General features: G+C 39.4%; 1 protein-coding gene across 5 annotated transcripts in view; it reads left to right on the top strand.

Moving 5' to 3' along the window:
* The first annotated feature begins 2,414 nt into the window (after window positions 1–2,414).
* Window positions 2,415–19,277, top strand: part of Pcca (propionyl-CoA carboxylase subunit alpha) — a 402,547-nt gene continuing 385,684 nt past the window's right edge. For all 5 annotated transcript variants that reach the window (XM_023560628.2, XM_023560629.2, XM_003477596.5 and 2 more), the window contains exon 1: window positions 2,415–2,608. In XM_023560628.2, the coding sequence (XP_023416396.1) occupies window positions 2,504–2,608 (105 nt within the window). In that variant the 5' untranslated portion in view covers window positions 2,415–2,503. The remainder of the gene's footprint in view (window positions 2,609–19,277) is intronic.

Raw genomic sequence — 19,277 nt, forward strand, 5'->3', positions numbered from 1 at the left:
TGAGTGATAGTGGAGAAGCCAAGTATGTGTGACTGCCAAATGGAGTATCAGAAAGCATTCCACAGAGCTGTCAGTGAGATACAGTTGCCTCAGTATAGCTCTGTAGTCAAGCATCTAGTAGTAGATCAAAACAGAGTCGAGATTGGACAAGCTGAGAACTTCCAGGAAACTTTGATACATATTTTACAGTAGGTTCCTAAATACCTTATGGATTTCCTTTTTGGTTAATTGTAGCCTAAAGCCAAAGAGGGAAGGTAACAGTTTCCAGCTCAGTACATCTAATCTGTACTTATCTGCCCTCAGAGAGAGCCAAATATATATAGTTCAAAGTTCAGGGTCTCCAGGTGGAGTACAGCTTTGCTCTCTTTTGTGGATATTATTGTTCATGATTCCATAATTTATAATCCTGACTTCTTTCTGCTCTATAACCAATAAACAGTGGCAGAATAGAAACAGGATAGCTAATAAGGTGAGATAAAGAAAGCTGGCATTTGATTTCTCAGGAGTAGCCCAGAAGCAGGAACATGATGTAACACTCTTTCAAAACACTAAGATATGGCTTCTACTTCTGGTAGTTGTAGGATAGATAACAGTGCCAGGCTACTCCTCCCACTATGAATGAGTAGAAAACTGGACAAAATATATGGAGCAATTATTTTAAGACATTATTGATAGGAAGTAGGTTTTGGAGATAATAATCATCCCAAACTGTGAGACACAGCACACATAAGACAGAACTTTCTGGCTCAAAGTGTCAGTTATACTTCCTGAAAAAACTGTATTAGAATTATAGGCTATATTAGGAACAGAGGCATTAATATTGTCCAAAGTGTTGAAAGTGGTGATTTTACTGTGTTTGTCATGGGTTTCATCCCATCTTGTGGGTTAATGCAGCTGCTTCATCACCCATCAACATATCTTTATTTAGGAAGAATAGAACATGGGGGACACACCCCATCCTTTTTAATGGCACAGTCTTTACATCCCTACTTACATGGTCATATCTTATGGTAAAGGAGCCAGGCTGGGTATCACACCTTTTAGGTGGTGGTCATGCCCAGAGCAACTCAGAAATTCTCTTGTAATAGGAACAAGTAGAGAACAGAGATTGAGAGACAAGTGTCTTCTGCTGCAAGTACCTTTCATGAAAGAAACAATAGGAAAACAGGACCAAAAGAAAACCAACCCAAAGAGTAAAAAAAAATGGAGTGGGGGGAGAGGGAAAGAGAGAGAGAGGCAGACGCTGAGCACCAAGGAGCAAGCATTTTCTTAGATAGGAAAGGAATTTAGCCTTAGGTACAAAACTGAAAAAAAATCTGTGAAACTGATAATCATTTTCCATTTTGTCATTTAAGTTTCTACTTACATTTTAAAATCCATTAAGTATCACTTCTCGGATACCCTCATTTGTTTATATGTCTTTTAGCATGTACCATGCTACAACTTCCTCTAGATTATTCCTAGCTTTGTTACTCTCTCCAGGTGATTCTAGGAGAGGCATGATAGTCAAGACATGTGTTTAGAAATAAGATGGTTTACTGAGATTTGCTTTAAAATTCTCCATCTAAAAGACAAATGTTGCTTTGTTGAAGCTGTGCGGTGGGTGAGTTCTTGAGTTCAAACCCTAGTTTAACCATTTACTAGCTGAATCACTACTTTTTGTGTGGTTTCAGTTCCTCAATATAGGACTTAATATATTAGGCTTGTTTTTATACATTTTAAAATATGACTGAATATGAAGTATCTAAGACAAGGTCTGGTTCTTAGTAGTTTTACTGATAAGCATTCTTGCTTGCAAGCAAGAGAATCTTGACTCTGACTCTGATTATGGTGAGTTCCTCTGACATGCAGGTATTCAAGTGCCAGAGGGAGGACTAGAGCAAGGGTCTCTGGTTTCTAAACCAAGAACGTTTAGTTATCAGTGTTTAGCAAACAACACCACCCCCCAAAAAGTGTTACCTACAAGTACCAATTCCTCACCATGAATGTAGTCATCATGTACTGAAAACATGTACTCATACAAATTTAAAAAAAAATTAAATAAAAGGTGTTTTCCAATTCACACTCACAGAAGTGTCTGGCGCCTAGGACTCTCAAAATTCCTGACTGGCCTAGGACGGAGGTGACTCACTGACACTATCAGGACTGCAGGTTACTTGCTAAATGGCAGCTAGGCTAGCACTGAGTCTTCCTAGGCTGGTCACCCCAACTCTAGCCAGTCCCGCCGTCTCTGAGGTCCCTCTGAGGTCGGCTGGGCACATTGGCCTCCTGAGTTGTTTGCACGACAGGCCGCTCATCTGCTCCCTCCGGGTCCTAGTGCTAAACCCTCTGCAGAGCAGCTAGCTGGCCCCATGCGTTTCCGCCAGACCACCTCCTTCCCTGCCCACACAGGGGCGGGGCGTGAGGCCTCTAGCTCTTGATTGGCTAGGATACAGGCGCTCCCCTTCTCCACCCCCTTCGACAGGGTGAGAGGTCAACTCAGTGCCAGTCTACAGGGGCGACCATGGCGGGGCTCTGGGCTGGGAACTTAGCACTGGTCGCCACCGGACGGCGTGGGCGGTCGCCAACGAAGCAGCTGATGCAGAGCGGGGCACTGTGGACCCTGAAGGTGAGGAGCGCCGAGGCTTCCTGGGCCAGGTCTTCACTGGGCTTCCAGCCTAACCCTGCTCCGCGGCTGCTGCCGGAGGGCGCTTGCCGAATCCCGCAGCCCCGTGGTTCCCTGAGCGATAGTCGTGCCCCTGCTGTCGGTCCCCGTGTCCTGGGTTCGGCCACAGTATGTGCTCTGCGCTTGCTCGTCCTCCATCCGGGAGTCTGAGCCAGAGCAGGCCGGGGGCGATGTCCCTTCTTGCAGTCGTGGTTACTTCCGCGGATCTTGGAGGGCAGTGGCCTACAGAGGCGGGCGCAAGTGCGTTTTCTACTGTCCTTCATACATCTAATGGCCTTGTGGCAGTACCAGTGCACTGGCCCATGGTTAGATTCCAGTGCCTTTCGGTACTGTACTTCCCCTTAAGCGGTCCAAGATGTGTTTTAGAGTCCTTGCAGTTCCTGTGTTCTCTTGCCTCGCCCCAGCTTTGAAGGGACGTTGAAAATAATTATTCAAGTAGAGTTAGGGTTATGAGTTTATCTTAAAATATTATTCGATGTCAGGGTTGCTGATGTTTATGTGTGAGTTGAAAACCTGATTAAATCCTATGACTTCATGGTGTACTGTATGTGAAATGCATCCTGTGAATTTGTTTTTTGTTTCTGTGTAGTGGTTAGCCTGATTTCAAATACATTGTACACCACTGTTCAACCCAGGTGTCATGTTGGCCGCTTGATCTACAGGTTGGTGTTGTACTTCCTAATTCATTTTCCAGTTCACGTGGAATCTTATAAATCTCCGGGCATAGACTACTTAATCTTTTTTATTAATAAGGTTTAAGTCATTTGAACAATTCAGAAAGCCACCGGTCACCTGGTTCAATGTGCTTTCTAAACTTTGTTTAAAACAATCGTTTACAAACTGCTACATTAAAAAAACCCGTCACATAACTTGGTTTATGGTCATTGAAATTTAGAATTGGAAGACATTTTGAGATGATCTTTCCTATCTTTAACTTTTTTGGGGGGATTTTGGGGATGGAACCCAGGGCTTCATGCATGCTTACTGTGGAATCCAAGAAGAGGCAGTTGAGGCCCATGTGGGTGGCGTGAAAACTGGAAGTAATGCCTGCATTTATATTTGCTTAGCCTCAGAATCAGAATGCCTGGTTTTACTGTTCTTGGTATTACCAAGCTAGTTTTTGTTCTTTTAACTTTACTAGGTTTTTTTTTTTTTTTTTTTTTTGTACTAGGGGATTGAACTCAGGACCCTTCACTTGCCAAGTAGGGGCTTATGTTGCTGAGCTAAACCTCCTTGTTCTTTTATCGTTATAATTCACTTGTCTTTTAGTCATTGGTGAGCATGTCAATTGCAATTGTAAGATACAAACTGAGGCAGTTTGTCCAAAGTCTGGAGTTTGGAGTCATACTTGTGAGACTTTGTATATCAGGTCATTTTTTTGAATAATAAATTAGCTATTGTTTCTTAACACATCTTTATTGAATACATCCTGTGTTCTAGCTCTACAGAATGAACATGATTTTTGCGTTCTTAAAAATTTTAATCTATTAGTAATGACAACAAGTAAGTGTCAAATGTGAAGTGCTAATGTGAAGACATGCTGGTACTGTAGAGGGATTTGATCAGGTCAAGACTATTTTGAGATCTGCCCTAGATAATTATTATTGTGCTTTAATTTATTCATTTCTCACAATAGCCAAATAATTCTCATTGACAGATGAGGAAATTAAAGTACAAAGTATTATGTGACTTGCTCAAAGCTGTACAGCTTTTACAGACCTAAGATTTAGAACTCTATTGATTTTTTTTTTTTTTTTTGTACAGGCGATTGAACTCAGGACCACGCGCTTGCTAGACAGGCGTTTATGCCCTGAACTAAATCCCCAGCCCTAGAACTCTAGAAGTAATTCTTGTTGTGCTTTGTTTGGTCATTCTGGGACTAAAACTCAGGGACTGTGTGTGTTAGGCTAGGGCTCTACTATTGAGATATACCTCCAGCCTCTAGAAAACTAGTGCTCTTAATTATACTACATAACTTAAGGGAATCTTTTCCTTTGGAAGTAAAAATTCAGACAAATTTTGAAGAACTAAGTGACCTTTTTCTTTAGAAAGAGAAGTGATGGTATTAGGAGAGAACAGCACATGTAAGGGTCCCATGGCTAAGGGTTAGAACACAGGTTAGAAGACCTGAGAAAAGCCTACTGAAGCTCTTGAGTACAGACGAGATTAGTGGTGGCAAGCCTATGGCATGCATGCTGTTTTTCTTTTAAGACAAAAGATGTTAATGTATAAGTTTTTTTTTTTTATACTAAAACTTAAGTATTCAGGTTTAATTGCAGGGTTGGCACTGTGATAAAGAAGTAGGTTTGTGGTTGTAGTTTGAACTTTGTCGCTAAGAGGTTTGCCATTGCTGAACTAGACTATACTGGAGAGTTGGACAGAAATCAGACTGCAATGGACCTTATTGACCCTGTTATGAGGTTGGTGTTTCCCAGAGAGCAGTGAGAAGTGTTGGTCCTAAAGGTAGGAGGGATGACACTGATGTTTTAAATCAGAGAGTCTGAGAGGAAGTTGTTAACTGTTCTCACTGTTGTATACTTGTGCACACACTGTGTCATAGCTTTGATGTTTTCTATCTAGTTTCTTCCCTTTGATGTGTTTGCAGAGATTGCATCTTGTCTATTTGATACAATAGGTGCTAAATGTGTGACAGTAGAGTAGTATTATGTTTGGACCAGCAAAGAGTTTGTCCTTGAAGTGGGAAGCATCTCTGAAGTTTACTGTCACTCCTAGGGAAACCTGAGCTGCTGCTTAACTTCTCTCTTCTCTTCTTCTATGAACTTGAAATGTGCTCTCCTGTATCTGTTTGAAGCAGAACTTTTTGAAGATTTTAACTCTTCCTGGCCCTTTCCCCACTTTGCAAACCTTTTAGTTGTGAAAAGTAGATAGGTAACTATAGATTACTCTAGAAAATTCAGACCGTACTTTGAGGCAGTTAACAAGGTTTGTTTATTTTTAGGATCTATGTAGTGTTTGCCTTTAAAGTCTTATTTGTTTTATGTATCAGCTTTCTAAACACATTTTATTTAAGTACCTAATTTCTTCTAAGTACATTCAGTGACTAGAGAATATGGTTTTATAGTAATTGGTACAATTATTGAATTTTTATTTGCCATGTATGGCTTTTATATAGTATGTTTTATTCATATAACAACTAATGTAAAAAAAATCCTAATTTTACAGAAGAGGAAACAGAGCTCAGAATAGTTAAGTAATGTGAGAACACAGTTGTCAGAGGTAGAATGTGAACTTTGGACAGGTATTTTCAAAGCCTTACTTTTGCCAATTGTAAATTGTCTCTGACTTGAGTAAAAGTCTTATTGTATGGTGTATCCACAGAGTTTAAAGGCGTAAGCTATAGATTTCTTAACGTTCATGATTGTAATCACTAAACATGTAAGAGAATGTTTAATCATGTGTGAGTGCTTTAGAAATGTCCAGAGGTAAAATATTTTGAGAAATCGCTGACAAATCATTTTTTGGGGAAAAAACAAACAAATGAAAAACCTTTTAGGGTTATTACATAAACCAGTTTCTAGTGTGATAAAATATATATAGATATCTACATATAAATGGAAGTGTATCTTAATAGGAGAACACTTGTCTTTCTACTTTTTTAGATTTCATTCTGTTTTTAAAGAGACTGGGCACAGTGGTAAAAATTGTGATACCCCTTTTCTAAATAAGGGTGAAAGTTTGTAACATTTTTGATCAAGAGAGTGAAGGAAATGAAGTTGTTGAAATGGTTCCAGAATGTGGGAAGACATGGATGAGCATGTGATATTTGAACAGAAAACTGATTCAGACTAGAATTCCAGACTGAAGCAATGTTAAGTGAGAAGCTAGGAGGTCAGTTGCATTTGGTGTAATCAGGGGAGGAGTGTGGCAGTGTGGTTGAGGGGAGATGTGTGAAAAGAGGTGCTAGGAGAGGAGGTAGTACAGGGTCGCATGGAGACTTGTATTCAGAACTTACCTAATACTGAGCCCAGTTGTTGCAGCTGAAGCAAATTTGGTTTATGTTTTGTGTGTCAAATGTCTTAGTGGGGATGAAGGAGTGGAATCTCGGAGACTAGTCAGTAGACTGTTGAAGGAGGCCAAGCTACAAATGATGGTACTCATGATAGGGTGGTGGCTTGCACACAAAAGGAATATGAGTCATTTATATGAAATCTCCAGAATAGGCAGATACATAGAAACAAAATATTAATGGGTGCTAGGGACTGGAAGGAGAAAGAAGCTGGTGTCTGTTAAGTTATGGGGTGCCTTTCTGGGACAATGAAAAATGTTGTATAATCAGTAGTGATGATAGTTTTTGCCTTGACTTGTATATGTATTTTAAAGGGGTAAATTTTATGGTATGTAAATTAACATTGCAATGAAGAATGTCTCTTAAAGTTATTTTCTTAAGTCATTTTTCTAAGCTCCTGAATATGGCAGCATCTTAGAGATAGAGAAGAACTGAGGCTTGGGAGAGGAAATCAAGATATAAGTTATATACTAAAATAACTGCTTTAAAAATTTTTAAAAAAATAACTGTTTTGATGGCATTTTTGAGATACAGAGAGTTGGTTGGTTTTATTTGTGGTTTGTCTGGTCATGTAATGAGTGTAGAAAAGAGAAAATGAGAAACCAACATCATAAGGTTAGTAGAAGATTCTGAAGTTGTTGAAAATGCAGAGGGAGAGTGAAAGGTGCCTTCATATGCATTATTTCATTGAATCATCAAACTGCCTTCAAATGATTCTCATTTTTAGGGCTGAGGTATGGACAAGTTGAGTAACTTGTCTAAAATCACATGATTAAGTGGTATATTTAGGATTTACACTTACATTTGTCTTTAGTACCTTTATCTTTAATAAACTTAGCTATAAGAAGGAGAAGGAACAAATTTTTCCTCCCTCCTTCCATCTTTCCTTCCTTCCACTGAGGATTGTATCCGAGGCCTTGGGCATGCTAGGCAAGCATTCTCCCTCTGAGCTTCATCCCTACTCATTTTAATTTTTTTCTTAGACTCAGGGATCGAACTCAGGACCGTGTGCTTGCAGGGCAGGTGCTTATGCTGCAGAGCTAAATCCTCAGCCCCCATTTTAATTTTTTTGGAGACAGGCTCTCATTAAGTTGCCCAGTCTGATCCTGAACTTGCTGTCCTCCTGCTTCAGCATTCCACATATTCTTTTTTTTTTGAGACAGGGTCTCTCTATGCAGTTCAGGCTGGCCTTGAGCTCACTTTGTAGCCCAGGCTGGTCTTGAACTCGCAATGATCCTCCCACCTCAGCCTCTCAAGTGCTGGGATTACAGGTGTGACCCACCACGCCTGGCTTCAGCATCCCAAATAGTTGGGATTACAGGGAAGAGTTACTATATCTGGCTAGAAAGGGCATATTTCTATCTCTTGAGCACAAAATACTAGTTCAGTGTTTGTAGAAGTTACGGAAAAAAGGAAAGCAGTAAGCCATACTGATGACCCTGTTAAATGGTAAGGAATTTTAGTTAATTGGGATAAACCAATCTTGTGCTGGTACTGTATGGGTAGAATATATTATATAAAGGCAACTAGCGATGTAAGGAATAATTTGTTACTTGTTTTACACAAAATGTGGTTATATTCTCCTTGTAGTTGGGTGTTTTACACCTGGCACTTTGTGAAAATCACCTGTATAAACAAAAGTTTCAGGAAGGTGGGTGGTCTGTTCCCCAGACACAGAGCTTTAGAAGGACTTCTGTGCAAATGGTGGTCAAGAAGAGAGAAGAAAGTGGGATAGGGCTGGGGCAAAAGTTAAGCTATTGAATGGATCTGGTCTTACTCTTCTGGTGTCCTGGAGCAGTGGTTCTCAAAGTGTGGTTCCCCAACCATCAGCTACAGCATCAGCTGGGAGTGTGTTGGAGTTGCTTGTGCCATGTATAGCACACCCAAATCTGTCAGGTATCTGGGGACCTGTGTGTGAAAGAGATTCAGCAGTCTCTTTCCAAGTTCTCCAGGTGATGAGGTGTTGAGAACAACTGTGCAGGTCAGTGCCCTCCAGTGGAAATGATGTATGAGGTGGGCTGCAAAGGTAATACTTTCTGAAGACTTCTGGGAGAACATGGCGGACAGATAACAGCAGCTATGGAGGCTCTCTGAGAGCCCCAGCTTAGAATCCAGGAATGGTGCGGAGTGAGGAATCCTAAGAAAGAGGAGATATACTCTGCTGACCCAAGAACGAACTGGGCTGAGAGAAACCAACTGGGAATGCAATCCCGGTGCTATAACAGGAACAGATAAAGCCTCAGCATGGAAGCTGGAGCCCAAGCCATTGGAAGCCTCGATTTGAATTTCCTGCCACCGCTGCTGAGTCTGAATCCTCTGGGCAGGGAGTTGAGAGCCAGACGGGCGGGGAGGTGTGCATCGATATGCAGTGAGTGAGGTAAACTGGGACTCTTTCATAATCTAGGAGGCTCCAACAGAGGACATTCTGGGACCGGGTGGACTTGCCGGAACAGGCTGTAGTGACTTCAGTCACATATCCCCCTCTCAAGCGGGATTGGTGAGCAGTGCCTAGCCTATGTGACGTTGCTGGCTGAGATCCAGTAGGCTAGCACAACCCAGGTCCCAGCGCCTGGAGGTACACCCTAGCAGTGAATCCTTCGGTAGGTTGACCTGGAGGGGTGGGCCCTGCATAGGCTGCACGGTCCACAACTCCCTGGTGTGCTGCGGTGGGCGGGAACACCTAGCTGGCACAATTCAAACAGACTGTGGCCAACAGGGAAGGAAGCTGGGCCTCCTACATACACTTGTATATAAGGAACAAAGAATATGGGAAGAGGGAGCAACAAGAAAGGCTCCTCGGCCCCCGATCCTGAGAAACAGGCAATAGCAGACATGGCACCAACAGACATAAAGCACTATCTCCAGAGCCTCATAGACAAGTTCAGGAATAAAGTTATTAATGACCTGAAGCAAGACATAAGCAGAATAGTTAGAGAAATGGTAAGCACCACCCAAGAAAAAACAGATGGTAGAATGGAAGAACAGAAAAAAAGGGAGAATTGTTTGATGGAGAAAATAGAGAAAACATAGAATATGTGAAGCAGGTTCGAAGAGATTACCAGGAAACTAAAAACTCTATCGAAAACTGGCATAACAGCTTGAAAGAAACTAAGGATAGATTATCTGAACTGGAGGGCAGATTTGTAATATGGGAGCATGAAATGAAAAACTTCTTAAAAATAACAAAGAAACAGCAATAATACAAAGACTAGAAGATGATAAGAGGATCTATAACTTAAGAATTAAGAACATAAAAGAAGAGGTAGGGACACAAACAAATGAACTACAAAAACTATTTGCAGAAATAATCCAGGCGAATTTTCCTAATTTAGCAAAAGGTAAAGATACTCAGATGTATGAAGTATACAGGACCCCAGCCATCTACAACCCAAACAGAGCTACACCCAGGCATGTAATAATCAAAATACCAGAAATCCAATATAAGAACAGAATATTAAAAGCCATCAGAGACAAGAAACAGATCACTTACAAGGGAACACCCATCAGAATTACAGCAGACTTCTCGGCAAAAACCATCAAATTACAAAGAGCGTGGGGGGAAATAATTCAAGCTTTGAAAGATAATAACCTCCAGCCAAGATTGATATATCCTGCACAACTATCCCTGGAAATTGATGGAAAAACAAGGTGCTTCCAGGATAAAGAGGAACTAGGGGAATTTGCAGTCACCAATTCAACTCTACAGAGAATACTGCAGGATATTCTAAAAAAGAAAAATATGAAGAATCCAGAAATAGTGGCAGAGAGGCCACAATGAATGGAGCAGAAAACAAAATGAAGAAGACAAACTGACAACTAATGACAGAAAAAGAGCTCAACAGAATTGAGGCAGAGAAGATTGGATGATAGGAACAGCTATTTTGGAGAAAATGACGTCATAATGGGTAATGCTGATTTAATATCATCTTGTTTTGAAGTCCCATCAAGCTTTTGTTCTTCTGTCTCCATAGGTCTTAACATGTTCTATCTTATTCGATTTTATTATATGTGATAGTATAAGCAAAAACTTTTATAGACAAGGAGATTATACAGAAACCATTGTTGATTTTCTGTTAGTTGATTCTAAATACCTTGTAATACTGTCATTCTCTTGAATGGTTTTACATTCTTTGGATATATTTGATGCTACAGTATACGAAGTTATACTCAAAGATTTCAAGGAAAGAGACAATATAGTAACTACTTTTATGTTGGGATTGTCTTGTGGTGAAACACTATTTTGCTTAATGGTTATGTTTGATCTGCGCTGTTTTGTTGTTATGCCCTCTTTTATCTCAATCTCCACTTTATTATTTACTTTTTTATTTTTATCCTTTTAATTAAGGAAAAAATAAATAAAAAAATAGCAGGATGTATTACAGTAACTCACTTTGATTTTCTATTAACTTGATTTGAAGCCCTGTATTGCTCTCACCATCTTGTTTTGACTGATGTTCCTCTGTTCTGTTTTGCTTGATAGTACCAGGTTCAAAAGTTTAGGCAACAGCTATGAAGATAGTGGGATTCATTATGATGCCCATTCTGGTTGACTATTATCTACTTTTGAAGACCTGTATTGTCTCCAATGTTTTGGTTTTGTTGGTTTCGTTCTTTACTGTTTTGTTCAATTTTATCATAACTGACGATATAGGCAATTCTATTTGAGATAGCAGGAGGCGTTATGGTAACCATTGTTATATTATGTTTTTACATTATCTATTATATCCATCCTTTTGATTTGACTGACTCTGTTCTGTTATGTCACATTTGGTTTTACTCTCTTCCAAAAAAGCAATAAGAACTGTGGGAGTAATAAAACCCAAAATGTGTAATAGTCATTGTACAAAAGAGAGGAAAAGAAAGTGCTCTAAACGGTATAACTGCATGTATATTTAAGTGTATAAGATAGACAATGCCATGGAGGGATTGAGGCACCCTATTCACCCGCCCTCTCGGTAAGTGTCTGCAACGCGGGCCAGGAGAACAGAGCTCCACGGTTCCGGCCATGCAGGGATTTGGGCAGCCTATTCCCCCACCCTCTTGGTAAGCGTCTGCAATGAGGGCTAGGAGGAGAACAGTGCTCCAGAGTTCCGGCCATGGAGGGATTTGGGCAGCTTATTCACCTGCCCTCTTGATAAGCACCTGCAGTTTGGGCCTGGAGGAGAACCATTACCTGTGAGCCAACTTCCACGGGAGATGAAAATCAAGCACCCTTCTTCCACCTGCCCCCTCCCCCCTTACCTACTGGGGATAGATATTTCAACATCTCTTGGGAGGATGACCATATGCAATATAGCAAATATGGGGAATTTCCTTCTATCTTCTGTTTGAAGGCATAGGTTGTTTTCACTTTTTGTTATATTTCTTTTGCTCTATTCAGTATTCTCAATTCATTTTACAATGTTGTATTTTTGGTTTGATTTAACAATATGTAATTGACTGGATAGCTATTGTTAAATTAAAGAGATATACCATAGTACTTAGTACTACTATCCCAGTATCCTACTGTGAAACGCTGTACCAATTTCACAGCATTGTCTCGATTGGATTTGTTCTGTCTTATGCTGTTGCACAATTGCTACTTTCAAAATTAAAAAAAAAATACATGTTAAGACCCATGCATGTGTAGAATCTATGAACAGTTTATGAGAACTGATCTTATGACAATTGATGAAATCAACAGATACTTTGAAGAAAAGGAGACACAAAAATACCCAGTGCTGATCCTGGAGTGTCATAATGTGAAACCCAGCAACAGTGTTATTCTTTGTTCAGAGTGATATTAGCCTGCTTGGGTTTATTGAAAGTCAACATAATTGAAGATATGGGTAACTGCATATATGTTTAACCGTATTTCTCAGTTTTTGTTGGATAGTTGAACAGAACTGGTTGCAGTCTCACTGTTTGAGTCCCCACCTTATATGCTCCAATTTAGTATCCTGAAAGTATGTATCATTACAAGCCGTTTTCTGTTTTTTTAGTCTTTCTTTAAATTCAGTTTTAAAAAGAAGACACTACAGTACCCAGTGCTGATCATGGAGTGTCATGAAGTGAAATCCAGCAATACTATTATTATTTGTTCAAAATGATTTTAACCTGCTTTAGTTTGTTTAATCTAAACATAAATGAAGATATGGATAACTGCATGTATGTTTAAATGTATAGGATTGACAACCATGTTACTAAGTTTTTGTTGGACAGTTGATTAGAACTTTTTGCAGTCTCTCTGTTTGAATTCTCACTTTACATGTTCCATTTTTATACCTTGAACAACTATTTGTAAAACGACAACATCAACTAGTGATTTCTTACTCTTTTTTTTTCCTCTAAATGTATGTACTATTTCTACCTATTTTCTGTTTTAATCTTTCTTTAAATAAAAAAAAAGATAGACAATGATATTACTGAGTTTTGTTGGATCATTGAACAGAACTGTTTGCAGTCTCACTGTTTGAATGTCCACTTTATATGCTTTAATTTTGTAACTTGAACAAATATTTCTAAGATGACAATATGTAATCCATTAACTAGTGATTTCCTACTATTTATTTTTTTTCCTGAAATTCTGTATAACCTGTACCCTTCTTCTGCTTTTTTTCTTTTTCTCCTTAAATAAAATTTAAAAAAAAAGGTAATACTTTCTAGCATTCATCATATTAACAGTAAAAAGGATGACATTAATGATACGTTTGTCTTCAACCTAATGCATTCAAAATTGTATTTTAACATGTAAATGTAAACATTTACTGATGGCTGTTTCACATTTTTGGTATGTCAAAGGAAGAAAACAACAACTTAAAGACCTTAGTTGACTTTATTTTTGATTTTTAGAACTGGGCATCATTTCATTCCATAAAACAGGGGAAATGTTCCGATTAGCCGAGACAAAACAGGGCTGAAGAAGACACAAGTAAGAAATTAAAAATGAATTGGTCCTTTGAAAGTTCCTTTCCTTGTATAGTGGAGGTGGAGACAGAAAACTGAAAAATAAATAACTGATTGGTTAACCTCAGGTAGCATTAGGATACCTTTCTTTGTGGATTAAGTCCGGGGAACATCATTGTTATGCCATTTAAAACTGGCCTGTTTGGGAATCACTGGTTCTCTTTCAGATCTGAATTTCTGGAAAGGTTGGACAAGCAGCTTAGTTGTTACTTAGACTTTGAACTTGAGCTTGAGTGATTGTTTGCCTTTCTATTGGGGCCTCGTTTTAGGAGCTTAGTCTGAAACACCAGCCACTATGACTTCCATGTAGCAGGTATTGAGTCTTCGCAGTCTAGTATGTCTTACTGTTGGAGCATATCTGAATTTGAACTGTTGCCCATTTCAGGTGCAGAGTAGCTGCAGGTGGACATGCAGTACTGAAGTATCGATTGTGTTGATAAATTGGCTCCGCCTTGACCAGGGAAACTCACCATTTGAACCCTGTGTTAGTCCGTGGCCCTATGAGTAAGGAAAGGCAGGTGTGACCCGAGCTCTGGATTCTGAACTGGGGGGCGCCGTGCTGCTAGGTGAAGAGGTCTGCATGGGCACTGGCAACTTCTGCTAGGCCTGGTCCTGAAGGAATGACTTGGTTGGAGTCATTGTGGAGTGGGCCAGTTCTTGAGCTAGCCTTGTTTCCTTACTATGGAAGCATGACCCAAATTTCTCTCAAATAATAGGTGTTCAGCTATTGGCAGCCACTGAAGGCTCTTGAGCTCCCAAAGACTAAGTAGTCCAGGTCTGAAAGAAAATCTGTACTCAGATGGTAAGTCCTTGGAAGGTCATTCGGGTCTGTAAAAATGCTGAAGTCAGACCATCTGAAGCTTCTGAAGTGTAGGTCATGAAATACGAATGAGAAGCCTTTCCTTGCCTGAATGTTTATTTATTTTGAAAGGCATAAAGCAATTTCTTAAACTGAATTTAAAAAAGTACACAGAGAATAGAGTCAGGCCCTTTAGACAGTGGCACATTATGGTCTGGGTTTGGGGTTTTATGTAATCTTAAGGGTATCCTCAAGGCAGTGGGGCTAAACTAGGTTTAGCGGCCCACACCTGTAATCCTAGCATGCTAGGAGGCTGAGGTGGAAGCACTGTGAATTCTGTGACTGGATAAGGTCAAAGGAGAGTCCCCCAAAGTGGAGATAGGGAACCTTGATTCACCCCATCTATAGGGTAAGGTTGCAGGTTTGCTGACTTCTATAGTAGGAAAAAATTTCTCAGAAAGTGTCAGTAAGAGGCATAAAGAACATAAAGCACACACTGGAGAACAGAATTTCTTGCAAATTTAGAGATGAAGCATTAATTTGTGTTTACATTTATTTTGGTGAGATCATCTTATGATTCTATTAACCTACTGTGTTGAGGTCATTTCTTCTTTGAATTAACATGCTGTTCACCTGAATGCTGCTGTGGATGTGTTAGGAGCAGCAGTAGTTTTGGTTTTAGAAGAAGTAATGATGAAGTTTTTCTTTAAGGTAATCACCAGTGGCTTTTCTAGTTTTTTACGTAGTATGGCAACATCTTGAATGTGAAGGTACTTTGTTTTCCTGCTTGCATTCGCTGGAAGACATGCATTTAGTTTATTTATTTATTTATTTATTTATTTATTTATTTTGTCTTTTTCTTTTTATCGGTACCAGGGATCGAACTCACGACTGCCTGCTTGCAAGGCAGGCGCTTATGCCGCTGAGCTAAATCCCCAGCTCCTGCATTTAGTTTATTTAAAAGCTGTATTTCCTTCCTTTTTTTTGGTTAATATTTACTGTATACTGACTGAAATGTACACATTCTTACTTAATCTTTATAGCAGCATTATGACCTAGATAAGTACTGTTATTATCCCCAGTTTGCAGATGAGGAAATTTCCTGTGTACCTAGGGAATGCCAGGTTCAAGATTGGTCAGGTCAGAACTGCTTGTCTATCCCAGGTCTCTTAATGACTGCGTTGTTTATTCTAATGATAACTTCTGAATGGTTTTGGTATAATTTTAAGAAAGGAGGGGAAAGCTACGTGCTTGCTTTTAGTTTTGTGTGGTACTTTTGTTTTTGACACTTTATTATTTGTAAAGAGTCATTTGATCTTTTTTAACAAGTCTGTTGGAAAGCAGAGAGGTATCATTACCTACATTTTACAGATGGCAACTAAGTGGTACCTAGAGAAGTGAAGTGCTATGGAGCCGTGAAAGTGAGATGTGGCCCAGGTCTTGCAGGAAATCTTTCTTTCTGAGGAAGGTAATCAATGGTAGTATGTTACTGGAAAGTGACCTTTCTTCTTTTGGGTGTAATAGGCTTAAAATTTGTTACAAATGGAACCAATTACAGTTTTTCCTCAGCACTTTTGAGGCTTGAAATTATCTTAAAAGAACTTTGGACTGGGCTTCTACCTGGTTTGTTAATATGCTTTACAAAAACAACAAATGTTAAAATTCTATAGTAGCCCAAATTAGTTAACTTGTTCCGTGCATTTAAGAAGTTTTATGCTAGGGGCTGGGGATTTAGTTCAGCGGCATAAGCGCCTGCCTTGCAAGCAAGGCAGTCGTGAGTTCGATCCCTGGTACCAAAAAAAAAAAAAAAAAAAAAAAAAGTTTTATGCTGTGACTTTTCAAAAATTGTCTGATTTCTGATTCTTTACTTTTAAACTTCCATGAAGGTTTCCCAGAATAGAGAAATAAAGTCTTATAATGTGATGGACTCCAAACCAGTTCAGTCTTGCAGTGGTAAGGGGTGGCAAAAGCTGGCAGGGACCATAGGTGTGACCTGTTAATTACGGGATCCTGGACACATGTGCAGAACAGTCCCCAAAGTCCCGCTGGTGGACTTCTCCAGAGAACTCCAGCAGGTTTTCTATAGGATGGCCTAGGCCTGATCTCACCCTGAGATGTGGGATCCCAGTACTCTTCTTAGGACCCAGATGTAGAAGTTCTCTTAAGTTCTTTGGGATTTGGACAATGTAAAAATAAAAAAGCTGCCATGAGGAGCTGATGCTAAGATAGTTTTCTACAATAGCTCATGCTGTTTTTCTGAGAAGCAGCATGTATTCTTTTTTCTCTTATTTTTATTTTCTTCCTTTTTTTTTTTTTTTTTTTTTTTTTTTTTTTTTGTGTGTGTGTGTGTTTTTGAGACAGGGTTTCTCTATGCAGTTCAGGCTGGCCTTGAACTCACTTTGTAGCCTAGGCTGGTCTCGAACTTTCAGTGATCCTCCTCCCTCACCCTCTTGAGTCCTGGAATTACAGCATGTGCCACCATGTCTGACAGTAGTGAGTACTATTGTCCTTGGTCTTACCCCTTTTTCTCGTTACACAGCCCAAGTTCACTTTGCAGAGCCAGTTTCTTCCCTACTCTTCATTTTTGCTTTTTTGAATAAACTTTGCTATTCATTGCCTTTTGTCCATTTCATTCAATTCTTTGTTGTAGAGGAGGAAAATCTGTAATCTAACTTGAGAAGGAGAGGTGAGCAACCCAGAACCCAGCACTGTATAGTTGACAGCTACTTTTTAAAAGCAAGCTACCCGATAACAATGGGAAGGACTCAGTCTCTTTTTTTCTTGGCTAGTTGTTCTACTTTTATGGTTCTGCCTGCTTTAATGATTTCTACTTCTAGTTACTGGCTAACCAAGGACCTCCATACTATTTAATTAATGTGAGTGTTTTTTGTTTTTCCTACCGTACATGCATGCTGGGCAAGCATTCTGTCACTGAGCTCCATCAGCCCTTATACTTTTTTTGGGGGGGGGTAATAGTGGCAGAATATATTGTTAGATATTTAGAGCCAAATATTTTTAAATAGTAGTAAAAGAATTCCAGAAATCACATTCTCGGTTACCCATAGGAGTCCATCATCTGTGTTGGCCAAATATAACTTGAAATAGACTTGATTTAGTTTTAAGAAATGTGTGACATAGGTGCTTTTTAGTGTATTTTTACATTACTCAGAATTTTCTGAAAGTGAATATAAGGTACATTGATTCAGCTAACCCAAACATTCCTCAGAGTGTGCTTACTTAGAAATTTCTGAATCATTTTAAGTTAGAAATTCTCTGAGCCAAATTTAGCCTACTCCTTTTTTCATAAGCCCATCTAGTGAGGTAGAATCTATACAACCTGAGGTGTTTGTTCTGCAAGCTGCCTAGAAACTGAAAATTGTAATTCATTATTTATTAAAATTGATATTAGCACTTTGCCTGCAATTTTTCTTCGTTTAATCTGAATAGTCGAGTTGTTAGGCCAATGTTATCATCTTTGTGAACCCTTGTTCAATTTGAGTGAAGTACTTGTCTTTCAGTAAAGCATCCGAGGCTCTTGCATGCACTAAGCTCTTGGAATTTGAGTAATAGTGGATGAGGGGAGTAAAGGAACTTAGAGAAAAGTCATCTGAGCTTTTATATGTTGGCAGAGAGTAGGTTGTTCAAGTCATGATGATATGAGGTTGAGCTCGAGTCTCTTTGATTCTACTTTCAGAGTTCTTTCCAATGAAGTATTTCTTTTCTGAGTCCTCCTTCCCCCATACAAGGCATCACCATTTATTCTCATTTTCTAAAATGAATTAGAATAAATTTCTGTCCTGACTAGGTTTTGTTTCTTTTTTTTTTTTTGTCTTTTTCGTTACCAGAGATCAAACCTCACGACTGCCTGCTTGCAAGGCAGGCACTTATGCTGCTAAGCTAAATCTCCAGCCCCTAGATTTTGTTTCTTGAAGACACATTTGATTTCAGCGGTCAGGAATCAGTTACACATGCTTGATTTATTAATGATATATATATATATATATATATTTTTTTTTTTTTTTTTCCCCCCAACAGCACTGGGGATTGAACCCAAGGCCTTTGTATTGAGCTACATCCCCAGCTCATTTCTTTCTTTTTCTTTTTTTTTTTTTTTTTTTTTTTGGTAGTGGGGATTGAAATCACGACCACATGCTTGCCAAGCAGGTGCTTATGCCACTGAGCTAAACCCTTGCCCCTCCCCCCCAGCTCATTTCTTATTTTCTGTTTTGAGACAGGATCTCCTAAGTCACTTTGTTACTCAGGCAGGGCTTGAATTTTCAATCCTTTGCTTCAGCACCCTAGAGTACTGGGATTATAGGCATGTGCCACCTCACCTGACTGTGCTTAAATCTTGTAACCATCAAAACCTATCCCTCATCAGCATAGTGGCACACACCTGTAATCCTGGTACTTAGGAAGCTGAAACTGAGCATTGCTGTGAGTTCAAGGCCAGCCTGAACTACATAGTGAGACCCAGTCTCAAAAAACAAAATAATACACCACAAAAAACCACAAAACCAAACCAAACCTATCCCTTTGACCTTTTGGAAAATTTAGGCCTTGAGACTCAATTTTCTCAGAATAATTGGTGTGAGATATTCTTTTATTATTATTATTTATTTATTTATTTATTTATTTATTTTGGTCTTTTTGAGACAGGGTTTCACTATACAGTTCAGGCTGGCCTTGAGCTCACTTTGTAGCCCAGGCTGGTCTTGAACTTGCAACAATCCTCCTGCCTCAGCCTCCCAAGTACTAGGATTACAGATATGCACCACCCCGCCCAGTGGTATGAGATATTCTTGGTCTTTAATAGGAACATAGTAAAATCAATTTTCTCT

Source organism: Cavia porcellus, unplaced genomic scaffold, assembly GCF_034190915.1.
Source record: "Cavia porcellus strain 051 isolate PalLab524CR breed Dunkin Hartley unplaced genomic scaffold, mCavPor4.1 scaffold_4, whole genome shotgun sequence".
In the NCBI taxonomy this organism is placed as follows: Eukaryota; Metazoa; Chordata; class Mammalia; order Rodentia; family Caviidae; genus Cavia; species Cavia porcellus.